The sequence below is a fragment of the Lissotriton helveticus genome, chromosome 12, assembly GCF_964261635.1.
Source record: "Lissotriton helveticus chromosome 12, aLisHel1.1, whole genome shotgun sequence".
In the NCBI taxonomy this organism is placed as follows: Eukaryota; Metazoa; Chordata; class Amphibia; order Caudata; family Salamandridae; genus Lissotriton; species Lissotriton helveticus.
The window spans coordinates 360,322,015-360,339,153 of NC_136073.1; the positions used below are offsets into that span (position 1 = coordinate 360,322,015).

Sequence of the window (17,139 nt, forward strand, 5' to 3'; positions counted from 1 at the left end):
TGCATCTCCACTTACTGCATTTGATTAACAAGCTAGAATATGGTGAACGCTGTCATGGGTCCCCCTGAGGAGGGTTCTTTTGTCACTGGAACACAGGCAAGGATAGTCACTGGGAAGGGGTATATTTTGGGGGACCCGGTCCTGCATAGGGCAGGAAAACGTTCTCTTGATGACCATGTCCAGGGATGGAAGGGTTATCTTTTGAGTTTTCCAGATAGAAGGGCAAATTAACTGGTGATAGGAAAGATAAGAAGCTGATCTGGAGGGGTTCACGTATTGAAGAAAGAGAGAACGAGGAGGACCTTGTCATTGGAAGCTATGATGGAGTATGCAGGAAAGACGGGGGAGCTAAATTCCGAGGATAGGGCTGGCGGGTGTCATATCCCAGCATTTAGCTAGTGAATCTATTTGTCCTGGTAGGGCTGTTAGGGAAAAGGTATGCGTGGGACAGGCAGTCCGGCAAGGTAGTGGAAATTACAGTGGATAATGCATTTGTGGAGTTTGATTATGAGTTACAGAGAAGGGGGAGGGGCAATGAACTGGTTGTTGGATTATCGTGGGGTATACAAGGCGATGTGTGAGCACCTAATAATTGAACCTTCTCATATGGTAGTAGAATCCATTTATTTAAGGTCATGCGTAGAAATGTAAAGCTAAACATGGGCATTTGTTTGCTTTACCTGGGCAGGTGTTTGGACATATGAATATGACGCAGGCCACATAGACAATATCTGTCCAGGTAGGACAGTAGAAAGGATAGAATGAAACGCAAGTTGATATTTGATGAAATGTCAATGTATGCGGAAACCTAAGCTGATTATATAAAATTAAAAAGCTCTAACTTTACAACACATTCAGTGTATTTACTGTAAATGGCAAGCTGATATTTTGGGAAAAAACATGTGTACCCGCAATTAGAGTGGTTCATGCTGATTTGACAAGATTATTTTTGATGATGCACAATCTTTTACATGGACCTGGTGGAACTTTCAGGATGTTTTGATGGGTACTTAACGGTGCATGTCATTGAAGTTCAAGATTCCGGTTGATGCTTTTTATGATTTTATACATGCTGTACTTGCTATTTCCTGCCTTACCCTGTGGGTGGGTGTAATCTAAGAGGTGGGACTACCATTTGAATTTGTAACATCTGTATTTGCTACGCGTTATGTGACAATTTGTTGCCTTTATATTGTGAAGTATGTGTAGCTTTCCATTTTCATGGACATGGAATATACTTGCATTGTGAAAAGGAACACACTAATTCTAGTAGATAACATCATGATGCTTGGTTTGTGAAGACACTAAATCTGGAAGAGCCAACATTGATAGGACTTAGGGGGTGAGGGGTGGCGGGGGACGGCAGATCCTCCAAAGATCGGAGACTGGAAAAATACCTAGATTGGTGCCAGCGGGTGGAAGAAGTCGTTTATCAGAGCAGAGGATGCCCCAAAAAATGGGAAAAGATCTGGGGTGCTTGGATGAAATATCGATCTTAAGTGTACGGGGTTGACGGGGAGGGGTGGATGGGGAGGGCCCGACACACAGGGGGTTGGAGATCCACTGAGATACCTATTTGATGATTGCAGCTGAACTGTACTCTCTTCCTACCACTGCCACATTATGATGTAAGTGTTAATGCATGTGATTGTGTTTGATGCAGCAGTTTAATAAAAATATATATTTTTAAAACTGTCAAAACAACGCCCTGTGAGACTCTGACATTAGTACATTGGAAGAGAGTAACATTGGTGATGAACTACACTGACAATGAGATACAGAATGCTTATGAATCATAAACTGAAGCAGGAGCCAGTGGCCAGTGACACACACACAGCGCAAAAAGACCCACAGATCATAGGCAGGTTTGACGGAAGGTCACAAGATTCAAATCACTATAAAATCCCCTGAAAAAGTAAAAAAGTGTAATATATCATAATCCACAGGATTTTTAGTATTCAATTCACTAATTATTTTTTTAATGCATATATTACTAAGAATTCAATTTTAGTGAGAAACTCATACAATCTTTTACTTTGGCAAGGAGAGATTTCAATTTGCTACTGTCGAGTGGGTGACTTCTTTGAGTATAGCAGGTATATCTAGGTTTTAGTGATCAGCAACCTCCTCTCGATCGATCAATGTTCCCAAAGATTCCACATAACCCTTGATCAAGATAAATGGAAATGTTGAGCTGTCCCAAGGTTTTTGGATGGGCACGGTTTCTAGGTGATCCCATTACATAAAGGGGTTCCCCTATAAGAAAGGATGTGGAACTCTTGTAGCACTTTTGTGAAGATCTTCATTCGCCTGGGTGGAATGCTTCTTAAAATTGTCTGTGTAAAATGTTGCTCAAAGAACCAATAATACCTAGTAGCCAGTTTAACATTTGTCGAATGCATACAATACCCCATTATAAATCAAGGGTCTGATCACAATGCATGAGAGTAAGCATTTCTAGTTTCTTTAAAATCGTTAGTAAGTAACACTAAAGTAGTAAGGCACAACTGCTCAGAAAAAGATATTAGCGCATCAGGCAAAGAAATTTCAGAAAGATGTTGGCCAATAAAAATGTGCAACATGTAATCCAATTAGCCTGGATTTAATAGCTGAGACTGTGTTTTGAATAGCTGTGATATAAATTCTAAGGAAGAAATGTGACCCTTTGTGGTAGCAGTAGATTTTTATGGATTATCCTAAAAACATTTTGTACCAAGGGGATGGCTCACTGGTCAACCTAGTCCAATGTAAATAATGTACATGAGTATTTGTGGTTACTATATAGTAAATCTTTGCTTTTAATATGGTGCTGTAGCCAGAGGTCTACGGTGATATAATGGTTAGTAGGACACATGTGGTCCATTTTAATGAACGGTTGGACTTTTATTGCAGCAGCCTTTCTGTGTCACACACCATATGTGTGGATTTATTTTCTTAATGCCATTAATGGCTAATTGGGATCATCATTAGTATGTTTAGAATCAAGCTTTTGTTCTGTTGCTTATTCAGTAGTCTACTCCATGCTAGAAGTGCAAATCCCACTAATTGAAAGAAAATGCACACAATGTTGAATTTAGTCAAGTTTTATTTGACCTCCATTCTAGTTCCAGAGATATTAATACCATGTGATAGTTATGGACTACATTTGGATTTAGAGACTTACCACACAAAGGAAATGGAATGGCAATTAATTCCCATTGAAATAAGTAATGTGGCTGACATCAATCTTTTGGCAATATTCTCCTTATTCAATTGCTACACTGAAGAAATTGGGTTGTTGGTTGATTGGGGTGAGAGCCCTAGCCAAGCAGCAACCACAATCCTTGGCAGGGTGAGACATAAGCCAACCCTAAATTAACTGTTCTCAACCCTCTGGTAGCTTGGCACATAGCAGTCAGACTTAACTTAAAGCAACTCTGGTAGCTTGACACACAGCAGTCATACTTAACTTAGAGCAATGTGTGAAGTATTTGTGCAACACTTCAAACAGTAATAAAGTGAAAAACACCACACACAAGGGATCTCACACCAAATTAGAAAAATAGAACACGTTTTAATAGATAAATCAAGACCAAAATAACAAAAACATAATCAGTAGAACCCAATATATGTAATTTTAAAGAATTCAGTGAAAATAGCACAAACTGCACAGACCGGGACAAAGTCACAAGGTAAGACCAACTGCGATGGAGCACAGGCTGACCTCCCGGACCCAGTTAGATCCGCTGAACAAAAGTACTTTAAAATCTGGTGCGATGTTTGCGCAGCATTGCTCTGCGAGGCTTTGCATCATTGGTTCTGATGGCAGTGTGTGGCGAGGCTTTGTGAGGCGTTGCATCGGTTCAGGGGAGCTGTGCGGCATAGCTTGATGGGGGCTTGCTATGGTTCTGATGAGATGGCAGTGTGCTGTGATGCTATGAGTGGCTTAGCATAGTTAAAGTTGTTTCTGAAGAGGCTGGCAGCTGTGGGGCAAGGCTTTGTGGGGCTCAAATGAGGACCACAGCTTGGGCTTGGCTGCAGAACCTTCAGACCCACTTCCAAGGGTCCAGGACTGGGGTGGCACCACTTGGTAGGACAAGACTCAGAGATGGCAGAGTTCAGGTGCTGGGTTCAAGGTTGTTACATCCCTGATTCTTCTAAACAGGAGGCAGCCAACTAGCCCTCGGAGTCACTCTGGGGTTCTGGGTTCAGAGATGCAGGGCCAGTCCTTCTCAACCAGGCAAGAGGGCAGCAGGTTAGCAGGACTTCAGAGCAGCAGTCCTTAAGAGTGGCAGTCTTTTCCGCAGCACAGCAGTCCAGCTTTATGGCAGAGTATTCAAAGGTCCAGAAGTGTACTAAAGAGTTGATGCCTGAGGTCCATTATTTATACCAAGTTGTGCCTTTGAAATGGAGAGAAGCTTCTAGAAGAATGCCTTTTAAGTGCACAGGTGTCCAGTGTTCCTGTTACTGGCCCCAGACTAACTAAAAGGGCTATGCAGCCCTTTGTGCAAAGGCAGGACACAGCTTATTTCAAGTATAAGTGGGGTTGGGCCCATAATCTCCCTCCCATGCCAGTGATTGCTTATCCAGTCACCTCCAAGTTCTCCATTGTGTGTGGCTGTTCAGGAGGAATGCACAAAGCCTGTCAACTCTACCCCATGATGTGACTCTGGGACAGGCTGCAGGCTCTGAATGACTGAGGCAAGAAAATGCAAACTTTCTAAAAGTGGAACTTTGAAAATTGTAATTTATAATCAGACTGCACCGTAAGTTAGGATTTGTCATTGCAATTCCAGAGACCAAACATGAACTGGTTACCTGTTTCCATTTGGAAATTACACTTATAAAATGTAATAAGGTAACTCCAATGATATCCTATTGGAGAGGTAGGCCTTGTAGTAGTACAGCACGAATTTAGGAGTTTCTCATTAGCAGGACATGTAAAACGTAAACGTGCATGTCCTACTTTTTAAATAACTGTGCACACAGCCCTCTGAGCTATCCATGGCCTACTCTAGGGGTGACCTATATGTATTAAAAAGGAACGTTTGGGCCTAGCAAAAGGTTTACTTTGCCAGGCAGCGAGGGAAATTTGAAACTGCACACACACAGGCTGTAATGGCAGGCCTGAGACATATTGGCAGTGCTACCTAAGTGGGTGGTGCAATCAGAACTGAAAAGGCCCACTAGTAGCACTTAAATTAATGGCCCTGGGCACAGATAGTGCCACTTTGGCAGTGACTTAAAAGTAAATTAAATATACTAATTGGATGTAGGAGTGAAGGCAAATAGTTTGGGGACAACAGTGCATAAAGGGCCAAGTTCAACACTACAATTGCACGATTCAAATTATTCACTGAAAGCAACCCCCACTACAGTGAAATTCATCACAGTGTTTGCAAAAGCACTTTACAGGAAAAAAGGTTTTTATTTTTATAGAACATACAAAGATTTACGTTAGAAAATGTCAACACCAATGCATTAGAAGTAGAAATATCTGCAGTAATTTGAAAATTCTCAGAAGCGTCGGAACCTTTGGAAGTTGAACATTTACTATGTCACACAGTGGCGGTCCCTGCGTTTGCCGCCTGCGGCGTCCGCATGTACGAGTGGGGGGGAATGTGCTTGCCTCTGCCTCCCCTTGCTACGCCACTGATGCCACATCCACTAGAATATGAGGGTTTATCAGTGGAAGTACCATTGTAAATCAGAAGCTTTCCTTCCACACCAAACTAGTTGTTGCCTCGCTCCATTTAGAGGTGCAAGAACTGCACGCTTTTTCATTTTAAATCACTTTTATGTATGTTCATTAAGACTCTTAGATGTTCAATCTTAGTCTCACTTAGTCTTTGAGACATACTGTGAGAGAGAACTATTTAAGGTTATTTTACCAGGCAAATGCAATTCTATGCCATTAAAAATCGCCAGTGGTATAAACCATAACATTTTAATAAAAGATACATTTTTAAATTAAACCCAGTGCAAAATATTTCATTGATCTTTGGATTTTTGAGATTGAAGTCATGAGGTGATGATCTATTGAGGAGTGAGCAACGGTTTATTGGAATGAGGTTGATTCACAAAAGCATTTATTAGTACTAGAAAAAGTACTACATGAGTATTCTTTTACACACTCTGACAACATTTTTTGAATCTGTCTTGAAGTGTCCTGTTAATAATAATCCAAAGTGGGCACAGAACTTTCTATCTATATTATTTGTATATGAATACCACCTGAACATCCAATTTAATTTCCATTTGAGATGTTTTAGGGCAACTTCACAAAGTCAGATAGAGTATGTTAAAGAGTACTACATGTGTACTACTATACAGACTCCTACATGTCTACTTCCCACTTTCCAAGAATTTAAAATGACTTGCAGGATTGCTTGGATAGGGAATTCTACTAAAACCAGTAGAGGTGATTGCGTGGTGCTGAACTTCGGGTCTCCACAGATAGTGAAAATGATTCTAGATAGGGCCGGTACAAGGCACCTGAGTGGGGAAGATATTAACATTCTACCTCTAAGGTTCTCCTATCGAAATATACCCCCATTGGCAATAGGAAGGGCTGAATGTATGGCCTCAAGACAAGCCCAGGGAATGTATGAGTATACCGTACCTACTTATAACAGATTTAAGTCATTTACAAATCTGGAGGACATAGATTGACTGGGTCCACCAGCTTTACCTGAAAAGACCGTATCCTGCAAGGATGACCAAGTTTAGGGTAATTTAGCATTGGACACCACCAACAGCTGCGGGGTATCACCTAATGAAACATATGAGGGTGCAAAGATATTAAGTTGGAACATTGCGGGGCTGAAAAATAAGTCAGACGATGTTAGGTGTAGGGATTTTTAAGTGAGTCTGATATCACTGGGCTTCAGGAAACCTGGGATACTAACAAACCTTTTTGTTTGGATGACTATACCACTTATTCGTTACCAGCGACAACCTCTGCAATGGGGAGGGCAAAGGGTGGGTTATTGATCCTGATTTCTTTGAAAATCGCAGGCACCCATACTAAATTGGAAACAGGCTCATCTAATTGTTTGGCTGTACAGATTGTCCTTACTAATGCGCGAACCCTCCTCATTGTTAATTTTTATAATTCCTTTGATAGGGCTTTTACAAATGAACACTTGGTTAGTTTGTATCATTTTCTTGAATCATATAATGTGAAACAAATTACTTCTTATTCGGTTATTGTTTTAGGTGATTTTAATGTACATTGTTGCAATCAAAACTGTTATGTTTGGGATAGCCTTGGCCTAGCAGATCAAGCAGAGACACACTTTGAACACTCAACGCAGGGAGTTTATTTGGAGGAACTGGTGATAGACAATGGCCTAACTTATCCTAATACATTTAATGATGGCATAGTTGTTCCAACTTTTAAGGGTAAGGGTATGCACTCAATTATTAATTATACTGTTATTAGTGCAGCCATGATTACTAAGGTTAGTGGCTACACCGCTATCTGGTCCACGTTTAGTGACCACAATCCGGTCATTTTGACTCTGGCGGATGGACTTAAGAAACACAGCAAAACCATTGGAACAGCTGGTTTTTTAGATATACGGCCTACAGACCAGGCCCGTAGAATCAAATGGTGCTCGGTTGTGCTGCAGGATTTCCAGGTCAATTTATTGGTTGAGGTAGGATGTGAGATGCATAACTGTTTAAACGAAAGCTTAGGGGGTGATGACGACCTTACGGCCTATACCAAAATTTGTATCCAGATAGCCTCTGATCTTATGCGGCCCTGTAAGGAGCAGCCAATTAAAGGGGAGAGATGGTTTGATCGAAACTGTTCAGTAGCTCATCGTAAGCTGCTGGCAGCCCTGAAAGCAAATCTAACAGATAAATCCGCCATAGCAGCACTAAGGAAAAGCTATAAAGTGGCTCTAACAAAACGGAAAAAGGAGATTAAAAATGAGGCCTGGAACAAGTTATTATCTATTGACATTATCAAAAATAGTGCCAAAATTTGGGAAGTTGTCAATAAACCCTTTTTCCAAGACTCCATTAATAATCCCCTTAATTGTAATATTCAGGAGCAGGCCTGGTACAATCATTTTAAATCTGTGTATGATGATGAGGAAACCCAAGGTCGCACTGGCACCACATTCGAGATTGAGGCTTATACCCTGACCTTCACAGAGCCAGATGTAGCAGAGGCCATAGGCCAAATGACGAGCAATAAGGCCCCTGGACCGGAGGGTGTCCCAGCTGATCTTTTTAAATCTGACATAAAGACATGGTCCAAAATACTGGTTAATGTTTTTAATAAGGCTTGTAAATCAGGTCTACCTAGTTCGTGGTCTGAGTCAGTAATAGTGCCTATTGTCAAAAAGGGTAACAGAGGGGAACCCAGTTGTTATCGACCCATTTCGCTTATTGATTCCGCCGTAAAGGTGCTTGGTAGGGTGGTACTCAGTAAACTCATGGGTTGGCTATCTGAAACTAAAACCCTATCAGGTCTGCAATATGGATTTAGGAAAGGCAGAGGCACAACTGATCAATGCCTCAATTTACACCTTTTAATTGGGAAGTATACAGTTGCCAAGAAGGGTACACTCTATCTGGCATTTATGGACCTTTCCTCAGCAGTTGACCAAGTGAATAGGTCCAAACTATGGGTTATTCTCCTCAAACTAGGTGTAGACAGAAATATTGTGCATTTCCTCGCCGATCTGCATAGGGATTTAACTGCCACTGTGAGATATGATCAAAGGGGCAACTGCACTGGGGGAATACGTATTGCTAATGGTGTTAGGCAGGGGTGCATCTTGGCCCCTTTACTCTTCACCCTTTATATTAATAACCTGGACCAAGTCTTAGGTGAAGTATGCAAAGATATTCCGCATGTAGGGGAACGCCTGATCCCGGCACTACTCTATGCGGATGGCGACGCCCTTCTAGCATGAACGGCGGTAGGGTTACATCTTCTTTTAAACTCTTTCGCTGCTTTCATGAAATCCTTGGACCTAAGTGTAAATTTTTCTAAATCCCATATTATGATAACTGGTCGAAAACTGAAAAGGGTTAAAACTTTCCACGGCGAGGGCAATGTGCTTACCAGGGTCTCTACCTTTCCTTATCTAGGAATTATTTTTGACAATCCAGGTACATGGACCCCGCAAATACATGCCAAAAGGAATGTTCTGGCCAGATCCACATCAGCTGCCCTGGGCTCTGCACGTTGGCTAGGGGCCAGACCAATGCAAGCCCTTTTAAAAATATATGGAGCACAATGCATCTCCCTTGCGATGTATGGCGCAGATATCTGGGGCATTAGGAATGCAAAGGAAATTCAAGTTGTCGAGAACACGTTTTTTAAAACCTTTTATCTGTCTCACAATCCACGTCTGGCTACATTGTCCATCAGGAGTTTGGAGCCGGCTTTCTGGAGGATTTAATTGCTATTGCACCTCTCCTGAAGAGGAGCTCTACTTGGTTAAACCCTGAACTAGAGTTGAACCGTGAAGTATTAAGAGACTGCCTTGCTCTTGATCAAGCGAATTGTACCCCCTGGCTGAGTTATGTCCATAGGCTGATAGGGAAATTGGGACGACCAGAGATATTTAACTCGCCTGATAAATTGGTGAAAGGGGATATGAAATGGGCGAAGGATTCTTATTTGTTAATGCCTGCCATGCATAGAGAAGAAAGGGAGTTGGTAAAACCAACTGTAAGAGCTCACCAATTGTCAATAACATCTTGTGCAATTGAACCATACCTGAATACTGTTACAAGCCCTAACCACCGTTTTCTTCTGGTTAGATTCAGGTTGAATCAACTTCATTTCCTTTCCCTAGAGGTCAGAATGTTCTAATTTGTAAAACAAAGACCTCAAGGGGCTCAAAAGTGTTGAAACCCCCTCTGGCTTTGTGAGGTCTTCGTTCACACAAACAGCTGTGAACAAAGATTGGAATGTTGATGCTACGGGCTTCTACCAGCCATTAGAAGTCCAGATCACTCCATAGTTTTCAATGCAGAACTCAACATTGCAATGTTCTAATAAATAGTAAGGATCATTTTACAATGCTCCACTTGCTTTATCACAGGGGTGCACTTAATCCCCCACTTTCCAGCACAGTTCTTGTGTAGCTAGGGTGCCACGAGCACCGGTGCAAGCAAGGACATGATCCTCCTTGACCCCAGGTTGTGTAGTAAATGAATACCATATTTGGGATGTAATCGGTTGCTCACGTCCGGGCTCTAGTACCACTGCATTGGTGGACCTCATTAACGTTATGACTGCTGCCTTCAATAGATAATTTCCCATAATTTCAAAGATCCTAAAAAGGCGAACAATGTAACCATCGAACTATATAGCAATTAAAATCGAAGCAATGTCAAGAAGGGCAAAATTATGTGTTTAAATCTGTTTGAACATCGATAAAAAACAGAAATTCTTGACAACACCTTTTCATACTGTTTTAACACTTAGCCTAAAGTTTCTAAGGACAATCGCTGTCCTCCTAGTTGTCTGCTATTTCAGTAAGGATTAAATACTACAGCCTTTACCATAGTATGCAGGTTTATTTCTTCAACCTTTGGCACAAAAATACTTATCTTACATAACCAGACACAAGAAGGCTCTCAAAACACTACTACATATCTCTTCAAGAGTCTCTAGACCAGCATTTCTCTATGGACGGAGCAGGCTCTGCGGAAAAGCCATAACTTTCTAATGATACACCAGCTGTACAAACATACTTTGTAGTGCCGACATCTCACACATTATCCCACAATACCCACCTTCCATTTACGGTGTGCCAGGTACTTCTGCAGTAGGACTTGAGATTTCAGGCGCACTTTGGACTTCTTCGCCTTAGCAGGGAGGTCATTCAACCATGCATGCTTCAGACACTGAGCGGCACTTATTCTGCAACTGTCAAGAAGAGTGTAAGGTCAATACCGCTTCAAAAAGATAAATATACTTTGCTGAGCAGGTTGCCAGGAGTGATCTTTAAGCACACCTGTATACGCAGTATGTAGTAGCTGCGCAGAAGAAGACTTGGAGACGATTTCATAAGACGTAAACATCACATCTAGAAGAACTGAATCAAAAGAAAACATTTTGATGGTTGCAAAGGAAGACTATGGAATGGGTCCCTTGACACAGGTGTAGCCATAAGGGGTGTCATGCTAGAAGAGTGACACCTGGCATAATGGGGTGAATCAGCAGAGGATCCTGCATGAGTAATAGGATAAATGCAAAAAACAAGAGTACAGTGTGCATGACCCCTGATAGCAAGAAGGGTAGTCCCAGCTGAAGCCACACAAGACAGGTATTGGTATCCCGGAGTTCCCAAGCAGTAGACTCTAAGCCACTGCCATTCTTCCCAAAAATTATTTTAAGGCTCATTCTCCTCATAGTTAATAATGACCTTGGAAAACTCGTTTAGGTGCTGGGCCACCCACCAACTCAAACACTCTCCCCTTTTGTTCTGTTCATCTCTATTTCCCTCTCCCTCTTCTTTATTTCCCACCTCCCTTTTTCTTTCCCATCTCCATCTTTCACACTACACCTCTTGCTCACCTGTATGCCATTTCTCTGTCCATTTTTCTCGGTATACCTCTCTCACCTTTCTTTCTCTCCCTCTCTTCTTCTCCATACCCCTCTCCTCCTCTCGTTCCATCCCTCTCTCTTTTTAAATGCCCCTAGCTCGACCCTTGTTCCCTCTTCTTTCTTCCACTCTTCTACTCAGTGTATGTTAGTTCTAGTTACATGCACTCATATTTGTCTAATAAATAAATGTAGTTGGTTTCCAGTGTCGTCCTAGGATGCCCAGATCTCCAGTAAACTGCAAGTCACGAATAAGAGCCCTCTACAAACTGTAAAATGTCATATTTCAGCAAGATGTCACAATTTTCTGTGATAAAAATAACTTTACAGGTACAATTAAGGGAAACAAACATATGAACTAATCACGTATTCAATCATACCTTTCAAAACAAATGACTCACAGCCACGATGTGCCCTGCAGGAGGTTAATGAGAGAGGCTCTTGCATGAAGCCTAATTAAAGAACTGCCATAAACAGTTCCCGCAATATTCTCACCTAAGGTTTTCTCATGATTGGCTATCAAGGGGCACGTTTCATACATACAGCCAGTGAAAGCACATTTTCGATGCACTGGTGCAAACTTTATGTGAGTTAACACAATTATACCCTTACCTAGAAACATTTAACAAGCATTTTCAATGCAATAGGTCTCAGATTTGTGAGAGTTAGAGCTATTGACATTGTAAATAAGATGTCTTTTTGATTTGGAGTGGAGTGGATGTATGTGGTTTGGAGTGGAATTATGTGGGTTGAAATTGAATTTTTAGTTGTGAAATTGTGTGGGTCGAATTTGTGTGATGTGCAGTGTATTTGTGTAATGGAATTATGTGGAATGGTGAATAGATAAGAGGAAGAGATGCACAGAATAGATAGAAAGGAAGATAGAGAGGGATAGGTAATTTGTGCACGAAGTAGTGAAGAAGCTCTAGACAGAGGAGCAGAAAGAGTGTGTAAGAAAGGGGAAAAGAAGGGGAGAGCAGGCAACAGACGCTTGAAGAAGGAGCACCTGTGTATGCAGAAGACACCCCAAGAAGCGGACTAGAGCGTGGGTTTGAGGGGCAAGGGAAAGAAGCTGTGCTCAAAGACCTGAGGTGAACCAATATGAGCGAGGTGGGAAGAGAGTGTGAGAGAGAGAGAAAGATGCGAGTCAGAGAGGCACCCAGGGGGGAGGCGAGAGGTGTACAGGTGCAAGGAGGTACAGGAAGGTAGCATGTGTGAGCAGGCAGCATAGAGAGGAGACAGGGGGTGTGAGGGAGAGATGAGAGGGGGCAATGGAACTGCGAGATGAGACTGGGTAGTGGGAGTGTGAGAGGCAGTGGGTGTGTGAGGGAAAGATAACAGTGTTGGTGGAAGTGTGAGGCAGAGATGAGTTGTATTGAAATTGTTGTGGAATTTTGTGGTGTAGAGTTGTGTAGTGAAAATATGTGGATTGGTGTGCTTTGGAATTATGTGGATAGTAATTAAATGGTATTAACTGTAGTGGAATTATGTAGAGTGAGACTATGTATTATTAACGGTATTGTGAGTTGTGGAGATGAATAATGTGATTTACTGTTAAATATTGTGGCATGATATTGAAATTTGTGGTTTGTAGGCACTGCCGGATGGGCTGATATGATAGGCCAGTCTGTTAGCTAGGTTTTTGAAATTTTTAGACATGTCTTTGTGCCTAGTAATTCGCTTTAAATTTTAAATTAAATAGCAAGTGACACTGTTCTTGATGTGTTGCTGCATAATATCATAAAACCTTTGAGCAGCCTCTTCAGCCCTAGGGCACCACTCCCAGCCTATTTACCTAAAAGCTTCAAGGATACATTGTAAAGTTAAAACGTTTCCTCTAAGGGTTGTTCTTTTAAAATAAAACAATTACCCTTCTTCCAAAGAGGCACTCAGCAAACAACATATCCTGGAGTAACGTTTTTGGAGAAAATATTAATCCTTTGGCCAACTAAATACACCTGACCAACATGCCACAAGAATAGAGAAAGCAGAGTGGCCGTGAGATGGATGCAACACAAAGTAAGGAATTTAAAACACTTTCCACCTGAATGTATGTGGTTTTCTCTCTGGAGCCCACAAAAACTTCACAGAAAAGGACCCAGTGTTGCCAGGTCCCTGCCGTTAATCCCCATTCCGGTAACAATTGTAATTGGCAGATGTGGTGTGGGGATATGCGGCAGGTTTGGAGATTTCGGAACTCCCAGTATCATGGCAGCAAGTCTGGCACTCTCATAATAAGGGTCTAAGTTTAAAATGTAAAAGATTTATAAACTCAATGTTCTTATCAGACTAATGACAAAGTCACATGGTGTTTGTTCATATTTGCAAGCTCTCTACTGAATTAGAACTGCTTGTTCTATCTACACCTTGACACAAACTGATACCCCTTTCTGTCTGTAATACTCCTTCCCATGCTGTCCAGGATGCAAAGGATTGTTTTGAGTTTTATCAAGGTATAAAATGAGAGTACTAGTCCCATAGGACTGCATTATTTCCAACCGTGCAATGGTCTTAAAAAAAGGGCTGCCGTTTAAATGTTGTGGTACTGCCAGGTACTGAGTACCAGCACACCTTTAATATGAAAGGGAATGTACCAGTGATGAAGCAAAGCTTCGCATATTTTGCGGCTTGCCGAAGTCAAGAACCTCGTTTATGTGTAATAAGGTAACAAATGTATGTTTTACTAACGTTTATGTTAAGTTTGAACACAGATAGTGAAGCTTGCACATGTGTTTTACTAAAATAATTTACCCAAGTCACCTAAAATGGCCGCCGCTTGTATTTAGTTACTGCGCATGCGTCAGCCACACTCACGTGTCCTGACGCGTCTGCAGAAGTGGAGGGAAAGTTATGCGCATGCGTAAATTCATAGCTGTGCTTATCATGTGGTACTGCTCGTGCCACTGCTCTTGTGACTGTGTCAATGTAGCTAACATTTTAATGCAATAGTTTTATTTCTTGATGATGAGTCAAGAGTACAAATCCTGTGATGTATTTTCATAATGACATTATTATGTATTAATTTGTTTTTCGCTTACTTTTTATGTACCGCGGGGAATGGGGTTTGTCTGTGCCGAGAACCATTTTGGAGGTCCTTCTGCGCCTGCGCGACCTGCCAAGCCAGAGCCAGACCTTGAATGATGGAACTCAGCCAGTTGGCAGTGATGAGCAAGATGCTCCTGAGAACGACCCGAAAACTCGGCTGAACCAATCACATGTACTCACAGAGCAACAATGTTAAAGTTGACATTGTATTTCTGCACCAGTTCTCATGAGAACCCCAATCTAGTTAGGCGGTACCCTATTATGCAAATGAAGGCTTGAGACTCTATGTCGTGATTGGTGTGCTACCCAAATCCTACCTTAGGACCAATCCAAATTGAAGGATTCTGACACTTTGCAACATTGGGGGGTGGTACACTGACCCCAAACTGTATATCTACCCTGGGTTCACCTAGTGAACCGTCCGACTTGTCTGGTTTAGCTGACCTGTCACTGACCCAACGCACTCAATAGGTGACTGAAGATACAGAGCGCTGCGAAGCACTCTGTCCGAATTTGACTATAGACTAAGGTTCTACTGAACCTTAAAGTGCTGGCAAAGCACTTAGCTGGGAGTTCGCTGACCCAATCGGGGTCTTGATCGATAGCTGCAGAGCGGGTGGAGCGCAGGCGTTGCTTCCGAACTGTGGGTTCCGGTCCTGTCCTGAAGAGGGTCCTGTCCTGAGGGTTTGCTGTCCTGTCCGGAGGGTCCTGTCCTGATTCCTATTCCGAGGGTATCCTGTCCTGTCCTGGGTGTCCGTTCCGCACCTGCTGTCCTTTGAGGGGTATCCTTCCTTGAGGGTTTCCTGTCCTTAACTGACCCGTGGCCAGGGTTTGGTTTCCACACCTTTCTAGGTAAATATTGCTCTGAAAACTCTTTAAAATCTTGCACCTTCTGAATTTCTGACTTTTGCTTTAATAAAGTTCATCATTGCATATGTTATATTTCCATGTTTTTCCGCAACTATTGAAAGTCAATTACATATTTTTCCATAAGGTTTTGTTCCTATGTCTACTCACTGGTTAGAAATTATATTTTGCATTGCAGTCTGTAATTTTATGATATGGTCTAGAACTTCATTGCCTAGATTGTTCAAAGGCCCATTCACCTTAAGTGAAGCGTGTTACTCTTTATAGACCCTCCCATAGTTATTCATGCATAACCTGTCCATGCTTAAACATTTCTGAGATTTATAGTATTTCCCATCTGCATTTTCATATTACATTCGAATGATTACCCTGTCATTATTTCTTTATGCCTATATAATTTACGTTACCTTGGTTATTGATTGCCTTATTTTACTGTACCTCATGCAAGAAGTTATTGAATTTAGATAAACATTTTAAAACTTCCAGTTGTCCGTGGTCATTTAAACAGTATTTGAATGTTATTGTGCGGGTTTGCATTTTGCTGCCTTTCTTTTACAGCTAGCTCCCTGATTCATTGTGGTCATTAGATACCCGCATCGGTGGATGGTAAGTCGGGTGCACTGAAAATTATTAGCAGGGAACACACACACATCAACTTGGTAGAGCTCGTGAAGTCACCCGATCGATGTATATGGTGATTTGAAAGTATATGGGCCCTGAAGCCGGAAACGGCGAAAACTATTGGTCGGGTGGCCTCGCGCGCTCTATCAGTTTTCTGGTAGCTAGAGGATGGTTAGGGACTAGTTGAGAGTAAGGCAGGGATTAGTTGGACTAGTTGAGTCGGAAGCTGCTATTATACTGATGCTGCTAGAAGAGCGGCTGTTCTAAGAGACCTGATCATTCTCTTGTGAATACGCTGCTGAAACTCATGAATTTTTGCATTTTTATTATTCTTGTTCTTATATTGTTATATGTACTAATCCATGCATTTGTCAATCGTTTAGTTTCATGTTGTCCGAACTCCCCGGGGAATTGAAAGGGCAAGTGGTGAATAGAATCCATTGTCCTGAGGTCACAGGTTCGAGGAAAGTTAGGTGCAGGTTAGGATAACCGGGAAGCACTAACTAGGGTTTTCTGAATACATGTGTGAATAAATGACAGTAACGGGGTTCATTGGCAAAATTCCCATAGTGGCATAACCTAGTAAGGGTCACATCGGAAGAGTAGCAGGTTCCTCGGAGCTAGCGTGAAAGCAGAGGGGTCCGCTGAGAAACCTTAAAACTCGGAATATATCCCGGAAAGAAGTGGATGAGTTTAGGGGAATAACAGGTTCACCGAGGCTAGAGTGAAGGGTAGGCGGAAGAGATCTGCCCGCAGCGAGTGAAAAGTAAATGGAAGTAGTTTACTTGCAGTAAAACAATTCTTTCTCTGTCTAGACACTTGAGCACTGTGGCGAATGTGTATTTGTTGTAAAATAACCAAGCACTGAGCACTTTAAAAGAAAGAAAGTTTCCGTTACCTTGTGAAGGGAGGGAGTCAGTCGCGAAGCGCCTCTGACGTCACTCTGTGCCGCGCTGGGATTGGTAGAAGCAGCGGGCGGGTAGCGGAGCTGGAATTATAAAGGAGGGGTGAGCGCCGGAGCGTGGGAACTGTCTCACGAAGGGGCC

General features: G+C 42.1%; 1 protein-coding gene across 3 annotated transcripts in view; it reads right to left on the reverse strand.

The window, feature by feature from the left end:
- MYLK3 (myosin light chain kinase 3) overlaps nt 1-17,139 on the reverse strand; it is a 557,372-nt gene that overhangs the window by 12,458 nt on the left and 527,775 nt on the right. For all 3 annotated transcript variants that reach the window (XM_078668257.1, XM_078668255.1, XM_078668254.1), the window contains exon 12: nt 10,750-10,882. In XM_078668257.1, coding sequence (XP_078524383.1) covers nt 10,750-10,882 — 133 coding nt within the window. The remainder of the gene's footprint in view (nt 1-10,749; nt 10,883-17,139) is intronic.